Below are 21,373 nucleotides of genomic sequence, written 5' to 3' on the forward strand. Positions count from 1 at the left end.
CGTTCGGAAGCTTTTTGGAAGCACGTGGTGTGTCTTGTGGTGGTGACACTGTGTTTGTGCGATTACGCTGGCTTTTTCACGTGGACTACTGAAGGATTTTCGAGGGATGGGGAAGGAACTAGAAGATTTTTTGGATTTTTATTTCGGCACATGGTGAGTTTCGACATTCAAACACCACTTTCTATTTGGATTTTTTCAATTTCATCCAACGGAGTATAGGAACACATCATTCTAGATCAATCCGTAGTTTGGAATGGAGCTAGGTTTTATCTGCTTTTATTTTGACACACAATCTGTTCAAATACCGAAAAATTCATGGAAATTTTGAACTGTGTTCTCTTGGAGTGGTTTCGGTTTCGAATCAAAATGTTACCAAACATCTCAGATAATTATCGATCTAGTTTTCGGCATTTTTGAGTGCTCATTTCCTAGTCCAATTAATTTCCGCAACGGTCCAAGCAATGAGTGGCAGCAGTCCAAATTCACACCCCAAAAATTTTGGTGTTCGTTCATGCTTTTGAATATTTTGGAACTTCCGTGCAAAACTGTCCAAAATATAACCTAAACTACACCTATATTTAAATCTAAACAAATAACCAAAGTGGTAAATCCCAAACACATATTCTTTGAGATCAATCAAATCCTCGCGATCTTTTCGATTAATTTCGAATTAACGAAAGCCCCCGCAAAATGATTCAATTCTATGATTGCTTGCCAGGAATTCACATCGCTCATTGTTACAACAATTTACACTGACGTAGCTAATTTCCAATGGAATTTCTTTCTAATGACTCGTATTCATCACAGATTAAAACCACCGTTCGCATGGATAACCGCAAATTATTTCGAGTAATCTTTTTATTCAATGAGTTAATAAAATTATAGCTCGCTGAAGTAATGATTTCGGTCATAAATAATCTGTGGGAGGAGTCGCAAGTGAATTTAACTATGCGAATCAGAGTAAATAATTTCATGGTGAAAATCACCCTCTCCAGGGCCCACGAGTCGAGTGTCCGACGTGCAATGACCTTTCTTGGCTCCCGAAAATGAAGTTCAAGTTTGAGAGTATGTTGCGTTTTTGAATGGAGAATTACAAACTTTTACAAATTAGCATTGATTAGTGCATGTACATAGTTTAGCGTATTTAGGTTAACATTGCGAAAAGCGTTTGCATAATTTCGTTAGCAATAATATGCTGTGCATTCCAAGAGATTTAAATGTGTAATATAAAACCCAATCCGACATGTGCTCAACCTTGAAATAACTAAGCGTTTTATGATTTCAATAAGCATTATACTCGGGTAATGCATTTTACGCTTATTGTCTTGGGGTCACGTGGTCGGGTGTCATAATCGGATGAAGAAATGGCGTGTACCAGCGGCTGCATTTTGATGGGTCATTTCGAAAGATGAAATGGATGAACTTTTGAGTTAAATGCACTTTTATTACTCGTGCTAATGAGCGGATTACGGTGGAATTTTTGCAGCTTCATGCCGTGACGTATTACAACTGCGATTGGTCTGAAATTCCTCAGCCCCCTTTGACTAAAATCTTCTAAAAATCAGTGGTATATAGAGCTTCCGGTCAGCAGCGTTGGCTTTACGGCTCACGTACCGTCACAGCCTAATGACAAAGGAATGTGGTTTTACAATTATTTACTTATCAAATGCATTTTACAATAGTAATTACATTAATCAATGGTCGCGTTTTTCTACTAGATGCCATCGTTAAAGTTATTGGAATGTGAAAAACGACGCGCAGTTTCACTCATAGAAATTTCCCGGTCCGAAAATCGCGCTGTGCAGGTGCGGGCTTATCGTATTTAAACTGGGACACGCCGCTTTTTTGCACTTATCACGGGTGTTGTGTACAAATAGGGATTTTATCGCTTGGAAAACGAAAGTGGCAAGGACGGAAAGGCTTATCACACGAATATTCATTAGTGACCACGATAAGGGACCCCTGCACCGCCAGGAGATAATAGGAAATTTAGGTAACAATTTCGAATTAAATTGAGCGCCAAAAATGCATAGCTAACTTGATGTTATGTGGGTTTGGTGTCTGGGTGTAGCTACAAGTTGTTTTGTTTCCCCATTCGAGTACAGTTACAAATTATTTTACTTAAAGTAGTAATTAAATTTTTTGGCGTTTGAAGATTACAGTATCGATTTAGCCCACGTTCGCGTCTAAGTTAAATATCGAATGCTTGCACATCAGCCCACACCAAGCCCACACCTTTCTTCGTTATAAAAGTGAAATTGCATATTTCTCGCACACATCCATAAAGTCGATTACAAATTGTTTTCCATCACGTTTTCGTGTAGTCGTAGTTGGCGTGTTGGATTTTCTTGCCGTTAATTACTGATCTGGTTTCACTGCAAGGAAACATTACCTCAAATGGTGGGAATTGTGAACGGAAACACTTGAGATTACTCGTTACTTTTGTATAGATGTTCTTTAATTCAAACTGACTTATTGCCTCATTAAAATTCAGAAAAAAGGTTCCACTGTCATTAATTAGGTATTTTGCTGGAATTATTGGTATTTTCTATATACCCTTGATTGAAACGAACCTAATGGGCATCATCCATCATTGCGTCAAATTAATGAAATGGTAAATGAAGAGAGTGAAGTCATTTACGGCAACAATATTAATTATTCCATTCTGGGCAGTCGTAGATCATGTCAGGACTACATTTTTAGGACACGATTCCATTACGGACTCATCACCGTGTGCATTATTTTCCTCCAATACAAAGAGGTAATTTCGACGTCTTAAACAATTTATTATAGTAGCTACTGAACTATTACAAAGTTGCGGTTTTAATTACGAGCGTGGACTTTTTGTCACCGCGGATGTTGATTACAGGTAGCTTTTAAATTTTCTGGATGACTGCAAGTACACCAATTAGATCTATTTTAATGGCCGTAATTTACAACCATCGTGAATTTACATTATCTCCATTACATCCTGCCATAAAAACGACTCGATTTGCTACAGAAAGAAGTTGGTGCTCCCCAAGGATCCACTAGCGGACCCTTGTTTCAATCTTTCGTTTCAATGCCATCAAACTTTCTCTGTCAAAACAAGTCGAGTTCAGGGCCGGGAAGATGTATTTTTCTCCCGTTCGTGACCTTGAAGAGGAATTCGTACGTAGAAAAATTTTAATGGTACGATCGCCGCCGGCCATGGATTACTTTCCGCGTACATCATCGTCGAATTAAAATAATAGCGTCGGAAAAACCACTTTTTATGTTTATGAATGAGCGCCCTGATTTCATCAATTAACCCATAAACGTAAGTCGTAGGTTTATAAAGAACCGTTTGGTGTTTCCTGTCTGCGTTCTTCATATTATAATTCTGGTTAGAGAGTAAATTTGATTTTTACCACTAGTTTTTGTTTGTTTTTTTTTTTCAATCAAGAAGTTGCTTCGCGTCTGCTGACTTTAAAAGGCAATCGCACAAGCGGCCAAACGTGGGATGTTGCTTCCATACAAGTTTCTAGACTTGCTTTATTCTACTGGACTGGAATGTTTTGCCATTTTTGTAACAATGATTGTAACCGAACTGATCAATGAAATGCTGCCACAAACGGAGCCGATTCATGCCGGAATTTTTAATGAGAGAGGAAAGTGAAGGAAGATTTCAGGACATACTATTAGATTACCATCATTTTTCAGATGGCACAGTCAATTCAGTGGTCGAAAAAACAACTCCTGCTGACTGTCTAACAATCAACAAGACCTAAAAGTGATTACGAATCCAGAATCTCATTCTTTGTACAGTTTCAATCATATCAAACACATCTCCACAATGATTTTCCTCTTCTGAAGCGATGGCTTCCACTTTACTTCTTCGATCTGATAATAAACTAACATCATTATGCGGCGTCCAATCATCACTACCGTGAACCTCGTAACCGCTGAAAAATTCCATTATCATATTCGAATCCCTGCGGTCATTTTACATAATTGTAGTTTCATCGTCGACCCGTTGATGTATTTAGAAAAAAAATCTCATCTAGAATCAGGCAATTTGTTTCGAGGGCTAAATCTCCAATTCAATTTACATAAATAAAATTTTCAAACGAGCACGTGTGCGAAGAGGTCAGCACGTCCTCCACGGCCGCCCTTGTTTAGTAGTGTTTGCAGTGTGTTCTAGTAGCAAAATTCTGCCGTAGTGTGTCAATATGCAATATACACATTCATACGTATACAAACACGCCCAGAGTACCCATCCCAAGGTCATCTGCATTCCACGATGGGTCCGGTGCCCCCCGAAATCATGAGGTGAAAAATGCGCACCCTTAAAAGTGCCTAGCATTTGTTACGCAAAGCAACCAACCATAATGGAATGCTGAATAATATACCATTAGACGAACCGGTTAAATAAACAAATTATCCTTTCAGTTAGTGTTTTTCATAAGCCAGCTTAATCAATCGGATGGTAACAATTGGTTGCGTATTTTTCTTTTGTTTCGCAATGTTGGACGAGACAAGTAGACATTTAAATTCTTTCGATTATATAAGTCGGGAGGCCACAGCTCGATGATGCAATATTTTATGTTACTCCTTGGTGACGAAAATCGCTACTCTCATCCCTTGTTACATAAATCACTGGTTCGTTTGGGGAAAAACAAGCGTCACGCAAATTGTTTAATCGATTTAGAGGTAATTCACCTTTACACTATTAGTGTAATAGTTGTAATCGTCGCGATGATTGTAAGTAATTTGGAAACTCAAGTGCGGAAGTTTCGTTTATTGAGTCGAGTTGTAAAGATAAGGCTTTCGAAATTATTGTGTAGTGTTTTCATTCTGATTCTACAAAAATAGTAAATAACTTTGGCAACTTTTTGATAATGAAATGCGTATTTGTGATAAGAGTAATGTTACTACAATTTTTCATGGCATAGGTCATTATATTAGAATTACTAAGCTCAAAAGCAGTCTGAAGGTGACCAATTTTTAAAGTGTTTTCTTGAACTATGTACTTGGAAGACATTTGGAAGAAGCGACTTCAGAATTTTTTTGGAGGATTGTAACTCGTTTGGGATTGGTTTTTGTCTTATTTTCGGTCAGTGGTGAACGATTAAGCGCTAATTTTGGGGACAGCTGTGTTTGAAATCCATCTTTTTCTTGTTTTTCTTTCTCAGAAGCACGCGCGTCGTTTCCTGCGTTCACACTAAATCAGATAAGAAAAACACAGATCCCAAGAAGCCATCATCTATCTCCGCTCTATTAAAATACCACTAACACGAACTAAAAATCCAACCCAATAAAAATCTCGGTTCGCCTATTTAACTCCCAACACAATGGACTATTAGTATGTAAATGAGGGTCCACAAGAAAAACCCATCTCGGCCATCATCTTCGAAACTCTTGTTTTCGCTTGGAATTCTTAGCTTCTCCAGTTCTTGGAACCATTCATAAGCAATTTTCAAGTTTGCAAATGATTCAAAAATAATGATAGGTTATTTTATGTTGCAGGTGAGCGGGCCACCCCCTTGAAGAGATGAGCGGGTCATGCGCGCCGGCCTGTGCACGGTAAGCGCCCCTCTGGCCGCGTGCAGCCCGGCAGCAGCGCTACCCCCTTCGGCACGTTTTCTGGCGCTACATCTGCTGCACCAACAGACTCTATACTTCATCGTACAAGCCAAATCCAGAGTCAAGGAACTATATCAGCAGACATGTCTGCACTTTGCGCAGCAGGGGATGCTCGACACCGACCTCTTCGGCCTGGCCCTCATTTGCGGTAAGAAAATTAGTGTGCCACCTGGTGGCCAAATATCCAACTTTCGTCTGAGAGACACCTTGATGTCAAATCGACCGTGTCCATATGTTAATCCGTTGTTGCGCGCCGCCGCTAATAAGGTGTTGACAAAAACCTCTTTTTTGGCACCGCTGTCCAATTTGTATCGAATTCCTCTGGCAATTTGTCACCGCCACAAAAGCGCCTCGATTAACGTTGTCGCCTTTAATTTTTAAAAACCAAAAAATCGACTCCGTATCATCGTCAGATACGAATCTCTTCGTTGCCCTCTTCGTTTTGCCGTCGACTGTACCGGGTCGGGCACATTCCCCGAGTATACAAATGATCCTGATCCCCCTCTCCCCTACCGCTCACCTCGGCTACCTGTCTTTAACCGCGGCTGTGCATTGTTTTTTTAGTCGCGTTTTTTAGCCCACGGCTGACTCGATTTTTTATTGACCTGGCCCGGCCTGCTGTGATGCGCGCTACCAGATGCCTTGCCTTCAAACGAGAATCTGGAGCTAAAAGAAGACACTCGGAATGAATATTCGAACTTTTGAGAGTATTAAACGCACACGCTGTATAATTATCAATTTTTCGATTCAACTTGCTAACGTCTCTTTATCTTGAACGAAAATACGGTGACTAAACGTCAAAGACATCTTGGGAATTGTTGGTTTTGTTATTAGCACTCGTTTTGCCACTAATTACCAACAAATGAAGATGCGTCATCTCGAAAACATCCGGAAAAAACACAGATTTCTTCACTAACGGAGAATTTTGATAATTACAGTTTGCATTGTTGGATTCCAAAATGATACATCTCACGCTATAAAAATTATTTCCATTTGTTAAATGCGGCCATAATTCTAAAGATATTACATTTAAAACGGTTCTTGGTCGCATTCAAAAGTGCTTAAAGTTTGTTAAAGATCTTTCGTGATATCACAGCCCATCAATAATTCGCACTCTAGGTATTACATTTCTTTTTTAGTTTGCTTGTTGGTAATTATATGAACGCAGTAGTAATAAAAGATCGCCTCCAAACTATTCTTCCACTATCATTATCGCCAAAGAAATAAAGTACGGAAAATAACGGTAAGCGAAAGCGTGCAAATGGTCCCTTCACGTAACACTGAACTTATACTTTAGATGCGCTTTCAATCACAGCATATAATCGAAAAAACGGTCTAGTAGATTTATCTTTTTTGTACATGTTGGCAGTTGTGTCATGAAAAACATTCCTAAACCGAGAAAATTACGAACAAGCCTGCAACATTGAACAAAACAAGACGTTAATCTGAATGGGGCGAAACGTGTGACATTTCTTTATATATTTTATTCATGAGAAATCGTGTAATTTTCATGTAAATTATAGTGTTGGCACATGAGTCCTATTGTTCGTGGATTTTATCCTATCTCTCTCGTTAAACTTATCCGATAATAATTTTAAGTCGAAAATAACTTTCTCTTCAAAAATTCACGATCACTACCAAATGTAATTTTTTTTAATCAATTTTGGCGATTCGCGTCATCACTCGACAATTTTTTTGTGTACCTACACGTGTCAGACAATAGTATTTTTTCCGTGTTAAAGGCCAAGGCTGAAAAAAATGTAAGAACAAGGTTTTATCATTAAGTTTATGATGTCAGATTGATCATTCGCGCGTGTCGCAAAAATGTGGGTAAGTGGCTTTAATGTGAACAATGCGCACTGAAAAAATAGTCCTAACGGAGATGGGTTTAATTAAGTCCTGCGGCTTGGTCGAAAACTGGGAATTATTATAATTTTTCGTAATTTAAATTTCTGATGTGTTATTATTAATAAATTATTGTCGGCTGGTCCGTAATTACGTTAGGAATTTGTTGAACTTATCCGACATTCTTTTTTAATAAGGAGTTCGACAAAAATGGCCTCACATACCGAATTCGAGCCGCTTGTCGTCCTGACGTGTTTAGTACTGTTTTGACAATGTAATATCTATTAATGCAGCAACTATGCCACTTAATTTGTATCACATCACGCAGCCTGTCACGTCTGTAACAGATTTAATTTATTTGTTTAATAACACAGCAGTGGGTTACATACCTGGACTTTTCTCTTCGTCAAAGATTGATGATGACACTGCATCGTCAAATGATTTATGTAAATGAAGGTGCGGTCATAAAAACTATGACAAACACACAAAAAAAAACTCGCACATTCTTGTTTCGATTCGCAATAAATTCAAATATTTGTTGTTGAATTCTTGGCGTGGGCCGCCGATCTCGAAACCGTTCTGTCCTTCGAGGCGGATAATTCCCTCTTTTTTTTTTCGTTAATTTGTCCATCTTTAATCGGGACTGATTAGTGTGGTAGATGGTATCAGGAATGATGTTGCAATAGCTAGGACATGCTGGGTGTTTGCCTCGGGCGGCGGCGGTGGGGCGAGCAGTGACGAGGAGGCCGTTCGGAATGCGGTCCGGCGCTGCCACATTCCTGCCAACCTCTCTGACAGTACAGTCAGCGAGATAAAACTCCGCAACTACACCTCACTTTGGTCAAGGAAGCTGCGAGAACGTGGGCTGAACTTTCAGACTCCTGAGGACGCAATCCGAAACGTTGGAATCAAAAATATTTTGCTTGTTCATTGTTGTTTGTTGTTGGGTTTTCATTGCTGTGGCACACTTTTACATGAATAATCAGTGGTTGTAAAAATCCGATACGACTTTTTACGACCATGAATCAAATATCGGGTTTTTAGTTAACTTCAACAATAAAATTTATCGCTGTCGTAAAGATTGGATTTTTTCTTTGCAAATGCTGTACGTTTAAAAAAAATCCCAGAAGGAATGCCCTGGATCACGAACGTATGTCGCAGCTACCAAGTGACTAGATAAGCAAGCTCATAATTAAAACAGACATCGCATGTGGGTTCAAGTGAATAACTTGAATAGAAATTCTAGACACCTAATTTGCTTATTAATAATATTGTTTATTTAATCAGATAATATGCATATGTGCATTTATATACATTGCAATTGATTACCATTTCAATGTAAAGAATAATAATACCAATCGGAGATATTTATAATTTTCGCAATTATCCGCGGCAACATAATTTATGTATCCTTCAATGTGCGGCTCATTAATTTGAAACTCAAGCGAAACTACCGCGGTGGAAATCCGTCGTACGTTTCTGATTAAGCAAATGAGCGAGAGTGTTCAGAAAAGTGGCTAAATTGTTTTAGATTTTTTCATATTATGAAGCCAACTTGATTTATAATTAAATTACTATTTGATGTGCGAATATAAAATGTTGACGATCTGCTTTCTTCCAGATGGCGAATACCTCTTTGCGGAGCCCGATAGCAAACTGTCAAAGTATGCTCCAAAGAGTTGGCGATCTTCTCACAGTCATGGCCTCGACGCGAATGGACGGCCAGCCCTTGCCTTCTACTTCCGTGTCCAATTCTACGTGGACAGCCCTCTTCTTCTCCGCGATGAAACAACTCGACACCACTATTACCTTCAGTTGCGTCTTAACGCCTCTTCTGGAGCCGCTGGAGACGTGGCAATGCACTTGGCAGGGCTTGCTTTACAAGCAGACCTCGGGGATCGCAGTGACACTACCACGTTTCGGCCAGAAGATTACGTTCCACCGAATTTACGTGGACCTGCTGCTTTACGTACTATCCAAGTGCTACATCGGTCCCATCGAGGACTCTCCAAGACCGAAGCACGATCGCGGTTTATAACAGAAGCTTGCCAGTTAGAAGAACCGGTTAACGCGCACGTTTTTAGATTACGCGCTTCGAAAGGCGAGCAAGCACCAGGTTCCATAATGCTCGCCGTCTGTGCTAAAGGCTTGAAAGTGTGTCCGGATAATAATCCGCCGTCGATTTTCCTTTGGAGTTCTATCGGGAAGTTGAGCTTTGAGAGGAAAAAGTTCGAGATCCGGACCGGACACGAGAAGTTGACGTTGTATACAAGTAGCGATGAGAAGAGTAGACTTCTTTTGGCGTTGTGTAAAGCGGCGCATTTGTTTAGTATGGCAGTGGCACCGAGACTTAGTGAAGCGCGACGCGAGGAAGAAGAAAAACAAAGATGGGATTGTGATCAGAGAATTTCGGTTATTTCAAGTACTTCATCGAACACCACATCGGGAATCGTAAGCGATCGAGTTCACTCTGAAGATGAGTTGGAAATCATGATAACGAGTCCACCGGCACCTTCAACAGAAAGTTTGGCTCTGGCTCACCTGCTGGACAGTGCGCCAGCTAGCAGTCGAACTTCAGCGGCGTCAGCGACGGCTGCGTTGTCTGCACTTTCCCTCAAAGAGGAAGAAGAAGAAGTTAGTAAGCCAACGTGTAGCGAAAGCTCGGCGAAGACGAATAGCGGAAAATGTGCAGGCTCACAATGTAGCTCGTCGTGTAGTACCGTCGTCGTGACGCCAGTGCAAAGCAGTAAGTTTGGTTTTGAGAAAGGTGAAAGGGTATGTGACATTGTTTTGTTTCAGAACCTAAAGGCCGAAGGCCCTCCACCAGCAGTAGCCTGGAACTCGGTTATTCCCACACTGCTCAGAATTCTGCCGTGAGCGATGCTACCTGTATAGAATTAGACACTCGCGAACCAGTTTATACGTCGGGACCGGCGCCCAGCAGTCACACGAGTGGAGTTTACACCCTCACTTCGAGTGACCAGTACACTTTAAGTTCTAGTGATCAGTACGCTACTGATCAAAACGACCAAGTGGATGGACCGTTCAGAGACAGATCCAATTCTAACGTGAGCAACTCTGGCTCCTTCCACGGTGATGGAAGCGACCCAACTGACAATAAGCAAGCATTGCTGTCAGCAGAAGAGCTCTCAGATTTAATCGTTGGACGTTATCCATCTTGTAAAAGTGTGAGTCACACCCTTGATTCGGACTCTGATTACGTAACGTTACCGTCGTCGTACCAAGGATACGTTCCCATACCACCGAAGAGAATCGATAGTGCTGAACAAAGGTTCCGACCGCCACCACCACCATACGGAGCTCAATTAACGAAAGTTGCCACCCCCGAAGCTACAGATTTTGACGATCAAAGTTTCGCTTCGGAGATAATGCGGGAGCCACCACCGTACCCTGATAATCCAACGCCTGTGCCGCCGCCTGTCTATCCTTCCGAAGAAGCAGCAGCGAGATTCATCACCACGCGATCTCCAAGTGTTCTAACGGCACATACGAGCAGCGTTGGGGCCTCTTCTGCTCCCAGCTACTCCACTCCGAGTCCAAGTGTACCACCTATCCCTCCTAAGATCCCGCGAGGGGTGGCTACTATGAACACGATCATTTCTCCGAACAACTATCTTGATGTTGCCGCAACGAAAGCCAGCGTTCTTGTGCCTTGTACGTTTCTTCCACCACCTCCTCCAGCTCCACGTCAACCGCCTCCACCACCGCCAGCACTCGCCACTGTCTACACCAGTCAATTATCACGTTCACAAATCGAGCAATACAAGCAACAAATGTATAGTGACGTCGACTTTGTTATGTTTCCATTGAAGGAACCAGCAATCAGCAAACAGGAATATTTGGAGGCAAAGCTGGCAGCTTTAGTTCAGACTCAGCCTGTGTTTTACCGTAGTACTTCATACTTGGGCCGTTACGCTTCGAGTCAGAACTTATCTGACACTTATGTGCAATTGCCTGTGTATGGTGCACCTAGTATTTCTTCGACAGGAAGCTTGGAGCCGCCACCACCGCCGTTACCTCCAAATCGTCCCGGAAGGTTTATGCGAACTCGATCAGACGATAACATCTTGAATTCCTTGGATACCGCGCAGCCACCTGCTTTCAGACGTCGGTTACCTCCACCGCCTCCACGTCCAGTGATCCAAAAGAAGAAACCCGGAAGCGAAACGAAAGAAGTGAACGAAAAAGGAAGCGCTTTGGACATTCGTACTTTAAGAGAGAAGAGTAAGAAAATGGACTTGCCGTTGATTTCCGCGTTGTGCAATGATAGGTCTCTGATAAAGCAGACTAAAGCGTTCGTGATGCCCAAACATCCCGGTGAAGTGACTCCGCGTTCGCTTAATAGTACGCGTGCGAAATACCCAGTGTCCGGATTAAGCAGCACTAGAATCAACAACAAAACGACGCGAAAGATGCCCTCCATCAGTCATCGACATCCCGGAGACAAACTCCCAGAGATTCCGAGAGCTACACCCAACAATTACGTCACGGATCCGCACGCCAAGCATAAAATTCAGTCCTCTCATTCATGAAAAGACGATTTTCCAGTGCTAGACTAAGAACTAAATGTTATACTCAGGGTGCCATCATTGCAATATGTGTTAAGATTAGGAGGGAGTCGGTTTTTCGAGCAACGACTACGACTGACGAAGAAACTAGTCTAGGGCGACGTGTGGCGGTCGTTTTCGGATGTAGAAACATCGACGCCCTTTAGCCATTCCCTGTATGTACATAGTGGTAGGATTTTTAATACCGCACGTAATTTTACAGTACATAATGTTTAGCAGTAATGTATACACTTGCTCAACTTTTATTATTAAAAATAATATTTTTAACTTTGTTTTATGTTTTTCTTTATTTATTTCAAGCATCCGAAATTCATTGAAGCTTCAAATGTATGGTGCTGCCTTCAGTTTCAATAAAGCAATCTTATAAGACAAATATTTTATTTCACTCCTTGTTTTAATACTGTTGTGAGCTACTTTGGGGGTAAAAATGGTCCGACCGTTGACTCCTACAAAAAAGCAGATTAAAAAAAGCGCTTTGAAATAATGAGGAGCTTGTTTACTGCAGTAATCTGTAGAAATAACTCTGTTGAATCTAAAAAAAAAGCGTTGACTGTCTTGAAAGGGTTATGCAACAAAATATACTTACATAAAACAACAAAAATTATTTTATGCTATTAATTAAAAGTTTTAAGTATTTAACTCCGAATTGAAAATCTAAGAATCTGCATGTTGCGTGTAAAAGGCGCTACACGTGAATCACTCTGTATATCGCCTTTGTGATCTGTCCGCATATTTTTAGTCATTTGTATTAATAGATGAGAATTTGCAATAAACAGGTCATATGCGTTGAAAAATTGCATTGAAAGCTTATATCTAACAAATAACTAATGAGTACTTACCCCTCTGGCTCTTGTAGAAATAATAATTCTCCCCTTGTTTCTTCAAATTGTTTTTATATCACTGAAGAAGGCAAACTCCCATAACAAAAACTGCACTCTTTTTGCTATGTTCTCACAAAACTCTCCATGCTTTAACGCCTTTTCGAAAAAATTGCAATTTATTTAAGACTCTGAACTTGGCTGCAAACTATTTGAAAACGTGAAAACTCCCCCAAATGTCAAACCTGACGCAACCAAAATCCCTAACCATTCACAATGTCACTGTTATGTCAGACACGAAAAATTAAATCAAAACATGCTAAAACACGACTGTCAGTGATAAAAATCATGGAATCTTCAATCGTTATGACATGATGTTGTTATACCTAACAAGAAACACAAAGTTCTCTTATCGACATAACCTAAAAACTGAAATGAGAACAACAAGACGGTTTCTCCAATTCTTCAAGCTCCCCGAAAAAAGAAAAGAGTATTTTGCCAGAAAACTTGTGGGGTGAGTTCCCTTCTTCCACAACAACCTATTCATTGCGTCAATTCTAGGTTTTCCAACGTCCAAATGTACACTGTTGTGGCTGACGTGAAAAATTACAAAAAATTCGTACCGTTTTGTACAAAGTCAAAAATTATATCTCAAGAGCCCCACGAGTTGGTCGCTAATTTAGAAGTGGGGTTTCCGCCAGTTATTGAAAACTACACGTCGGTTGTTTCTTTATCCAAGCCTGACCAAGTTAGAGCTGTTTGTAGAGATGGGAGACTGTTCAACATGCTGGAGACGAGATGGAAGTTCCATCAGGGCCTAAAAAGCAACCCTCAGAGCTGTATCATTGACTTTTATATCAATTTCGAGTTCAGATCAGCGCTGTATTCAAAATTAGCGACATTCTTCTTTGACCAATTAGTGCAACAAATGGAGGGTGCGTTCATTACGGAAGCTCAGAGGCGATACGGGAAAGAATCAGTCCCAGTCCACCAGTTGCAACCTCTGTGAAGTTGATCCTAGTCTTGTTATGACTTGAAATTGTTTATTATAAAGTATTTTTTTAAAATTCGCGCGTTTCATTGTTGGTATCCCTGCCACTTGACACTTGACAGATCTATAACCAAAGTGACATAACACTTTCCTAACCTCACTTCGCTGTTTTTAACGACAATGGCAGCGTTTGTAGTCCTCCAACGAGCTTTATTTCGAAGAATCTTGCCCCCAGTAAACCGAAGACTCGTCTCTACCTCGAAAAAGTCAAACGATACCGCTGTTGCCGACACCATTCGCGCGGAGGGCAAAAAAGTCGAACACAAGAACTGGATCAGTTATGGATTTGAGAAAAATTCGAAAGAAGCTGACAGAGGGGCGATGCATGCTATCATGTTTGCTTCAGTGACTTTGTGCTTGGTTTGTGGGGGCTATTACATGATGTATCTTCCCGATTATAACCTGAAAGATTGGGCACAGAGAGAGGCGTTTTTGGAGCTGCGGCGAAGGGAGAAAGCGGGGCTACCGTTAGTGGATCCCAATTTGATCAATCCGGCGAAGATTCAGTTGCCATCAGATGAAGAGTTAGGTGATACGGAAATTATCATTTAAATTGGGGCTATAGTAATGTTGCACGTTGTCGCAACGCGGCTTGTAAATATTTTTATTTATGTTAAATAAATGAACGAAACGGAAGATGTTTTTTATTTAAATCCTTCAAATGGATCTTGATTTTTGATTAGATGTTGGCAGCTCTGTTATGGAAACTCCCCGTTTTGACAGGGTCGCCAACAGAGGAAGATAAAAAAAATGAAGCATTTTTCTGTTTTTTTTTTAGTTTGTATATTTAACCAAAAACGTACTTTGGTATACAAGCACTTAAGTTTATACAATATAATGTCAGAAACCGTAAAAGAGAATTACACAAGATTCACCAGAATACGTAAAAATGCATATCGTGAAACGAATTTATACAAAACACACGGTTAGTAAATATTCAAAAATATTGCAGAATACAAATGATTATTATAAGTATTAAGAGTATTACACTACGTCTATAACTGGATATATAGCACACTTAAGATTATATTTATAATGGCATTTCAAACCATTATCACAACGAAACAAACATTACTTGTCATTCCACTGAGATTTTCCAGAGAATCGAGAGAAGAAATAAAATTGACTAGTAAATATTCAATGACAAATAATAGTGTTGTCTGTGTGTATTTTACCACGATTGCTACCTTAGGAACTTGCAGGTCGTGTAAAATAGACCAGAAATCCGTACTAAAAGTTAATCTCCGTCTAAAATGCCACGATTAGGTTTGGATAAACACCTACACTACTGATATTTTTAAACTACAGTAATTGAAGCCGAGTATTAGGTGAATAAAATTAGCTCTGAGTTATCTAAATAATCCGAAAACTGTATTTATACATCTACTGGTATATATTTGACGAACATGCATTAAGATAGAAACACTGATATATCTTCATAAATCTAGCGGCTAAAACAATTAGAGTAATTCAGCTATGAAAAAGAGGTCGCTGACGATCTAATTTTGAATAACTTCGATGGTCACCGGGGAAAAACTAAGATAAAAAGATCGCCAGCGCGGGAAAAAGCTAATTACACGTAATTACAAGCTGGCGATGCACAACCTTCAACACTTGTACAGCACAAAAATAACGAAACCATATCGCCAACTTTACCTAACCTATCCGAAAAAAAAAACAAGAAACAAAGCTAACGTCCACAGCAGAAAAAAATTTTGGCACCACTGCAGACACTAAACCCAATTAAATAAAAATTATTCACAAACCTCAAAATATCACATGACACATTGAGCCACTGTACAACGAATCAACCAAAAAACTGCTGCTAATATCAAAAAACGTTGGCAAAATGTGTACGTATTCGTTTTGGCGGCGATCCGCAACGAAAATAAATATTTGGTACGAACGAAATACATAGAGGTATCCACACTAAATATTCACGGAAATGTCCAAAAAGCCAATTTTTGTGCTACTCCTTAAAACAAAGTCATGGAAATCGAAAACAAAGTGTCAGTCTCCAAGGTTGGTGTGAATATTTTGTACAAATACCGTGATGTTGGAGCGAATTTAATAATCAGATCTCTGGGTCAAGCTTATGGAGAACTAAGAGATGTGATCGTTAAATCGGAGGTAAGCGTCTCTTCTTTACAAGTTACACTGCCACAGTATCGTAGGCTGTGAGTCCGCCGTTTGCTTGGCCTGTTTCGTTTCTAAAAAAGACAAATAACACACTCATTCACGAAGAGGAAAGACATCAACACAAAATAAAACACAAAGAAATCACAAAATTAGTAGAAATTAGTGTACACAAACATGAACGAAACAAAGAGAACAGTGCAAAAAGAACACATATCGGAAAAAGCTTACTTTGCAGTACACACTTACAGTTTCCTATTGAGAGGAATTCATGAAAGTAACAAACATTATTATCACAAAGCCATCACAAAATGTAGTGCAGCGATGTGGGGTGTTTTTGGAATCGACTGTCTAAAATTGCCATTTGACAGGATTCAAAGTAAAAAAAACACACAAATAAAACGCCCTGGAGCATCCTCCATTTTGATACCATCAACAACTCATCTTAGCCTCGGAGTTTGGTCAGCCATCATCAATTTGTTAGATAAAATTTTAGATGAGCGGTCTTGACCCGGCGCATCCACCATTTTTCAAAATACGTCAGATGGCCATTTTTTGAAGAAACTGTTAAAATTTACAGAAAACTGAACATCCATAAAAAACTCATGGCAACCTTAGACAGTACATTTTCCTTTCGACAACACGATGATCACCGTTAAGTATCAAATGTTTTTATGGGTGCTGGGTATTGTGTGTACTGACCTTTCAATCAGTTTGCGCATTTCCTCGTGAGACATGCCATCCTTTGAACTACCTCTCATTACTGAAAACAAACCACACTTACTACACGACCACAAAACGTCACTGCTTATCTAGCTCAAAACAAAAAAGAATCAAAAACAAAGTATGCAATGTTGAAATAAAGAAACTTTTTTCCATGCAGTTAACACACAATTAATTTCATGCAAAACAACCAATAGTGATTCAGATGAATGATCAATGAGTTGAAGAACCTTATCTAATCCTAATAGATTACGGTCAAACAACTCACTTACCCTGCTCATTTTCTGAAAACAGATCAAGATTTAGAATTTGGATTTTATGGAAATTTACGGCCAATTCTTTTGTTAGAGTTTTATACGTGTGACAGAAAAAGCGGCCGACCGTGTTAAATCCTTACCTCCATAAGTTCTACTGTTGATCAGTTGGTCTCGGTCACATTCGGCCTCTGAAATCTCGTTACTGTCCTTCGAATCGTTAAACGATGGATCGTGGTTGCGTGGTGGTGGTGGAGGCGGCTCAGGGCTGGTATTGTTCGGCTGCAGTCTTAGAGAACCCAATGAGCGACGGCCGATAGAACCTCGGCTGCCATATTGGTCGTAGGGAGCTCCGTAGCCGCCGTATTGAGAACCGTATTGCTCGTCTTCGGGGGCGCAGTTCGCAGGATCGTCGTATTCTGGACCCGGCGAGTAGATACTACCATTTCCTGCAACCAACGGTGCTATCTCACCGGAATCTCAACATTTTGATGGCGCTACCTTGAGAACCGACTCTGTCATATCGTCTATTTTGGCGCGGCATCGATTGTGAGCCTGAGCGTGAGTGGATTTGATGGGGTGTGTTCATCCCCGATGGTCCCATGGTTCCTGAGTGTGGGTGCGGGAAAGTTTGAAATTGCATCGCTTTGCTTGGATCCATTTCTTCGCGGAAGCCCAGAAGGTGGAAGGTTGCGTAGGGGCAGATTTCGTCGTCCATTCCTAAAAAGTCAATTCATTTTAATCCGCACTTCAAAATGTTGAACAGCAACCAATAACCTGATGGGCTTCTACTCTATAGTTAGTACAGGTGGCAGATGGGAAAGCAAACAATGCGCAAGCAAACACTTAATTATTCTAAAACATGTCGCAAACCTGTTAGCGCACGCGGACAGAAGACAAATCTAGTGTTAGTAAGTAGAAGCACGAAAGCTCACAAACCAATCTGTAACGTTAGATTTTTACCTCTGTGAGCATGTACAGTTTCGTTCGAACCCCTTCTACTCCTGAGTTCTTCGTACAAATGTCTCCTCGGATCCCAGGTAGAATGAGAACGATAATGAGCTCCTATTGCACATTTAAGAATCAAGCATTTGTACCTTGCATGGAATGAATACTCGCTCGCACGAGATGACATAGAAACAGCAAAATTATCATTAAAATAATAAAACACAGCGCGTTAGTGTTCGACAGTCATTTGCGACTGCACAGCAATGAAAAAAATATACATAAAATGAAATGAAATTAAAATCATGCCTAAGAAGCGATGGTTAATTCTTACTTAAAACGCTACCTCGCTTGATCCTGTCACAAGTATTGTAATTAGATCCGGGTACAGGTGGTAATTTCCTGTTAGGAGGCGCGATGTAACCAAGTTCGTCTCTGAGATCGGGGCGACGCTTGTCCAAAGTGGAGGACGCATTGACGGACTGGTTGTAGACGACGTCGTCTGTAAACAAAATGGTTGCAAAAAGTGCAGGCGCAGGGCCATGGCCACAGATGACCAATTAAAATAACCAAATAGCGACGGTACACTCCCGTGGCGGTGAGCAAGTGCAAAAGCGTGCCTCGCGATATATTCAGTTATCGTAATTTGCCATTTGTGTGTGAGTGATGATGAAAATTATGACATACAATCGCTTCGGAGTCGAGTTTGCAAAGGACCGTTAGCCCTGCGAGAGAGAGCCACGCAAATCACGACAATGCCGACAACGACAACAACTACTGTAGCAGCTACTGGCACAGCAATATTCAAGTCGACCCAGTCGGGTATCCAGGGAAACAGCATCTTAACACCGGGCGATTCACTAATTGGCGCGATTGTACCTAGAATACAGAAAAAACAGCGACTTTACCTTTATGGTAATTTCCTTTGCCTCGCAATACACAAATCACAATAATGGCAACAATTATGACCAGAACTGCCGCCACTACGGGGACTACTAGGTTTAGGTTCGCCAGGATTTTTTGAATTGCGTCCTCTTTGGGAATTTCACGGGCCGGGGCAATAGTACCTGAAACGAAAACAGACTCGTTGGCACCCACGCGGTTTCTACATTCAGGTACTATTGCGTACACTTGACTGGAAGCATAAACACAACAAACACAGCTATTGCCGTTTTTTCCACGGGGGCAACAGGGCAACAAAACAATTCTAGCTTTAAGGGGTCTATTCTGTAACGCTTGACATCTGTGTTCAGGAACATTATTCCCTAAATTTGCCTAAACGGACGATGTTACGCATTCGCAGATTGATGTTCAAAAATGTATGTTGGTAAACAGCTGCTTTAGCCCAACATGCGCGTTTAAAAAGATCTATTGTTGTGAGCAAAAACAATTAAATGTTTAAGAAAATTGAAAATAAAAAGACATGTAATCAAAGTAATTCCATAAACAAAAATGATAAAAAATATTTATTGAACTGATTTGCGATTTGCGAAAATGTTATACCTAAATTCTTCCAACAAAATGCGGGAAATCAAATAAATATTGTACTATTCATAGAAAAAAACATTTGTCATGAATTTTTAGGACCTGTCGCGGTCAGTAAACTCTATTTTACAGTATAGGGCAATTCAGGGGTGATGTTTGGGAAAGTGCCGCGCAAACATGGATGTTTAGACATCGATGTTCATGACAGCAAGTTACGAAATAGACCGCTAATAGTATTTCCAGAAAAGTGTTGCTTTTATTTTAAAGTCGAAAAGTTTACAAAAATACAAAATTTTTTATTTTGCCCCGCGCCACGTAAAAACGACAAAACTGCCATGGGCGCCAGAGCCAACACGATGGCGCCCACTATGTCACATTCAAGTTACCTCCGGTAACGGTGAGTGTCGCAAACTCATACTCGGCAACATTAAAACCAGCGTTGTTGTGCGCAGTGACGCGTAAATGGTACCACACCGCTGGATCCAAATCCAAAAGAACAAAATTCTGTCCCAACTTCACGTTATTTGAAACTTGGATCCATTCCGAGCTTGTCCTAAAAACAACCAGTGAGTCTTTTTCTTTACCACCTACCAAACCCACTTCTTTTTGTGTTCAATGACGAAGTAGAGCATAGGACATCCACCATCCGACCAAGCACCCAAGTGAAGAGTGATGCTGTTAGATGAGACCTCAATAAACTTGTCCGCGCTGGGAATGATGGGCTTCTCTCCGCGAGTTCGTGGGTTCAACGTGTCAGATGGATCACCAGTACCAATGCTGCCAAACTAAATAAAAAAAACGTCACTCTATTTTCACACTCACCTGTTGTAAGCCTTGATGTACACTTGGTATCTTGTACCACAAAGAAGCTTCTCCAAAGTGTATTTTTCAATAGTTGGTCCCACCTGCACTGTTTCCCAATCACCAAACTCCGGTTTGTAATGAATCGTGTAGCCGTGAATAGGCTCAACGTCGGATTCGTGAGGTTTCATTTTCAGAGTCAACGAATTTGTGGTGGTAGAAGTCAAAGACACTTGAGGAGCGTGAGGTGGCGCATTAACAATCAATTGATGCGTTACTGAATCTTGGCCAAAGTCGTTTTCAACATGGCACGAATACTCTCCGGCGTTGTTCCTGCTAACATCACGGATAAAAAGAGAGCCATCAGGTTGTTGCCTGATTTTGTCATTAGACGTAAAAGGGATTCCTTTGATTTTCCAGGTGATCGCTGGTGGTGGCATTCCAACCGCTAGACATGGTAAAGTAACGTCTTCTTTGTAGGTCGTGGTGAAGGTGTCGTCGAAAGAGGCGATTTTAGCTGGAACTGTAAAAAGAGTTGAATTTGTCACCTGAAAACTTTATGATTACCGCTGGTATTTGGCGAGACGGTGACTTTCTTCGACGCTTGCCCCTCGCCGATGGTGGTAGCGGCAGTCACCCAGAACTCGTATTTCAAACTACTGTCGAGGTTTTTCGCTTGGTAGCTCAAGTTTTGGTTTCTAAGATTTGGTGTGATTTTCTGAGAGTTGGGTTTTTCGTCAGCCGATCCTTCGGTTGCTGGTTTGTAGTAGACGGTGTAGCATTCAACGATACCGTTGGGCTCAACTGGAGGCTTCCAACTAACCAAAATAGCGTCAGCTGACATCACTAGCGCCTTAACTGACACAGGGGCCTCGGGAACTAAAAGAAAAGAATGAAACGAGGTATTTCCAATATCGTAATCGTACCATCTTGCTCAGTTTGACAGTGAATAGGCGTGGTACGCACTCCGTCACCTCCGGAGGTGTATGCTAAGACTTCCATGCTGTAGTTGGTGTACTTCTTCAAACCGTGAAGAATTGTTTCACTAGCTGCAGTGATCTTAGTATCTTTGGTGTTCTCATCTAGAAAAAGAGAATAGTACCAAGGTCGTACCATTTTAAG

General features: G+C 40.8%; 4 protein-coding genes across 53 annotated transcripts in view; 3 read left to right on the forward strand and 1 right to left on the reverse strand.

Moving 5' to 3' along the window:
- Positions 1-65: 65 nt before the first annotated feature.
- Positions 66-12,309, forward strand: ex (FERM domain containing expanded). The gene is made up of 4 exons (XM_088045388.1): positions 66-153; positions 5,488-5,752; positions 9,071-10,195; positions 10,249-12,309. The coding sequence occupies exons 2-4, from the start codon at positions 5,524-5,526 to the stop codon at positions 12,000-12,002; spliced, it is 3,108 nt and encodes a 1,035-aa protein (XP_087901514.1). The 5' UTR covers positions 66-153; positions 5,488-5,523; the 3' UTR covers positions 12,003-12,309.
- A 770-nt stretch (positions 12,310-13,079) lies between these two features.
- LOC148168467 (coenzyme Q-binding protein COQ10 homolog A, mitochondrial) lies at positions 13,080-13,883 on the forward strand. The gene is made up of 2 exons (XM_088045251.1): positions 13,080-13,370; positions 13,418-13,883. Exons 1-2 carry the CDS (start codon positions 13,228-13,230, stop codon positions 13,863-13,865), a joined length of 591 nt encoding a protein of 196 aa, XP_087901377.1. The 5' UTR covers positions 13,080-13,227; the 3' UTR covers positions 13,866-13,883.
- Positions 13,884-13,944: 61 nt separating this feature from the next.
- NP15.6 (NADH dehydrogenase [ubiquinone] 1 beta subcomplex subunit NP15.6) lies at positions 13,945-14,543 on the forward strand. Its single transcript, XM_088045253.1, has one exon. It carries the CDS (start codon positions 14,028-14,030, stop codon positions 14,457-14,459), a length of 432 nt encoding a protein of 143 aa, XP_087901379.1. The 5' UTR covers positions 13,945-14,027; the 3' UTR covers positions 14,460-14,543.
- A 520-nt stretch (positions 14,544-15,063) lies between these two features.
- The window catches only part of Dscam1 (Down syndrome cell adhesion molecule 1), a 34,213-nt gene continuing 27,903 nt past the window's right edge, over positions 15,064-21,373 (reverse strand). For 47 of the 50 annotated variants that reach the window (XM_088044555.1, XM_088044552.1, XM_088044546.1 and 44 more), the window contains 13 exons: positions 21,178-21,333; positions 20,819-21,130; positions 20,273-20,774; positions 20,051-20,227; positions 19,837-20,003; positions 18,653-18,844; positions 18,300-18,467; positions 17,984-18,085; positions 17,522-17,740; positions 17,164-17,469; positions 17,039-17,050; positions 16,746-16,806; positions 15,064-16,117 (listed from right to left, as the gene is read on the reverse strand). In XM_088044555.1, the coding sequence (XP_087900681.1) occupies positions 16,060-16,117; positions 16,746-16,806; positions 17,039-17,050; positions 17,164-17,469; positions 17,522-17,740; positions 17,984-18,085; positions 18,300-18,467; positions 18,653-18,844; positions 19,837-20,003; positions 20,051-20,227; positions 20,273-20,774; positions 20,819-21,130; positions 21,178-21,333 (2,432 nt within the window). In that variant the 3' untranslated portion in view covers positions 15,064-16,059. Of the gene's footprint in view, positions 16,118-16,745; positions 16,807-17,038; positions 17,051-17,163; positions 17,470-17,521; positions 17,741-17,983; positions 18,086-18,299; positions 18,468-18,652; positions 18,845-18,873; positions 19,033-19,836; positions 20,004-20,050; positions 20,228-20,272; positions 20,775-20,818; positions 21,131-21,177; positions 21,334-21,373 lie in introns of all 50 variants that reach the window. The other 3 variants (XM_088044559.1, XM_088044560.1, XM_088044547.1) reach the window with 2 other exon arrangements.

The sequence above is a fragment of the Gnatocerus cornutus genome, chromosome 9 (assembly GCF_029298725.1).
Source record: "Gnatocerus cornutus isolate USDA-ARS CGAHR chromosome 9, icGnaCorn1.1, whole genome shotgun sequence".
Taxonomy (NCBI): Eukaryota; Metazoa; Arthropoda; class Insecta; order Coleoptera; family Tenebrionidae; genus Gnatocerus; species Gnatocerus cornutus.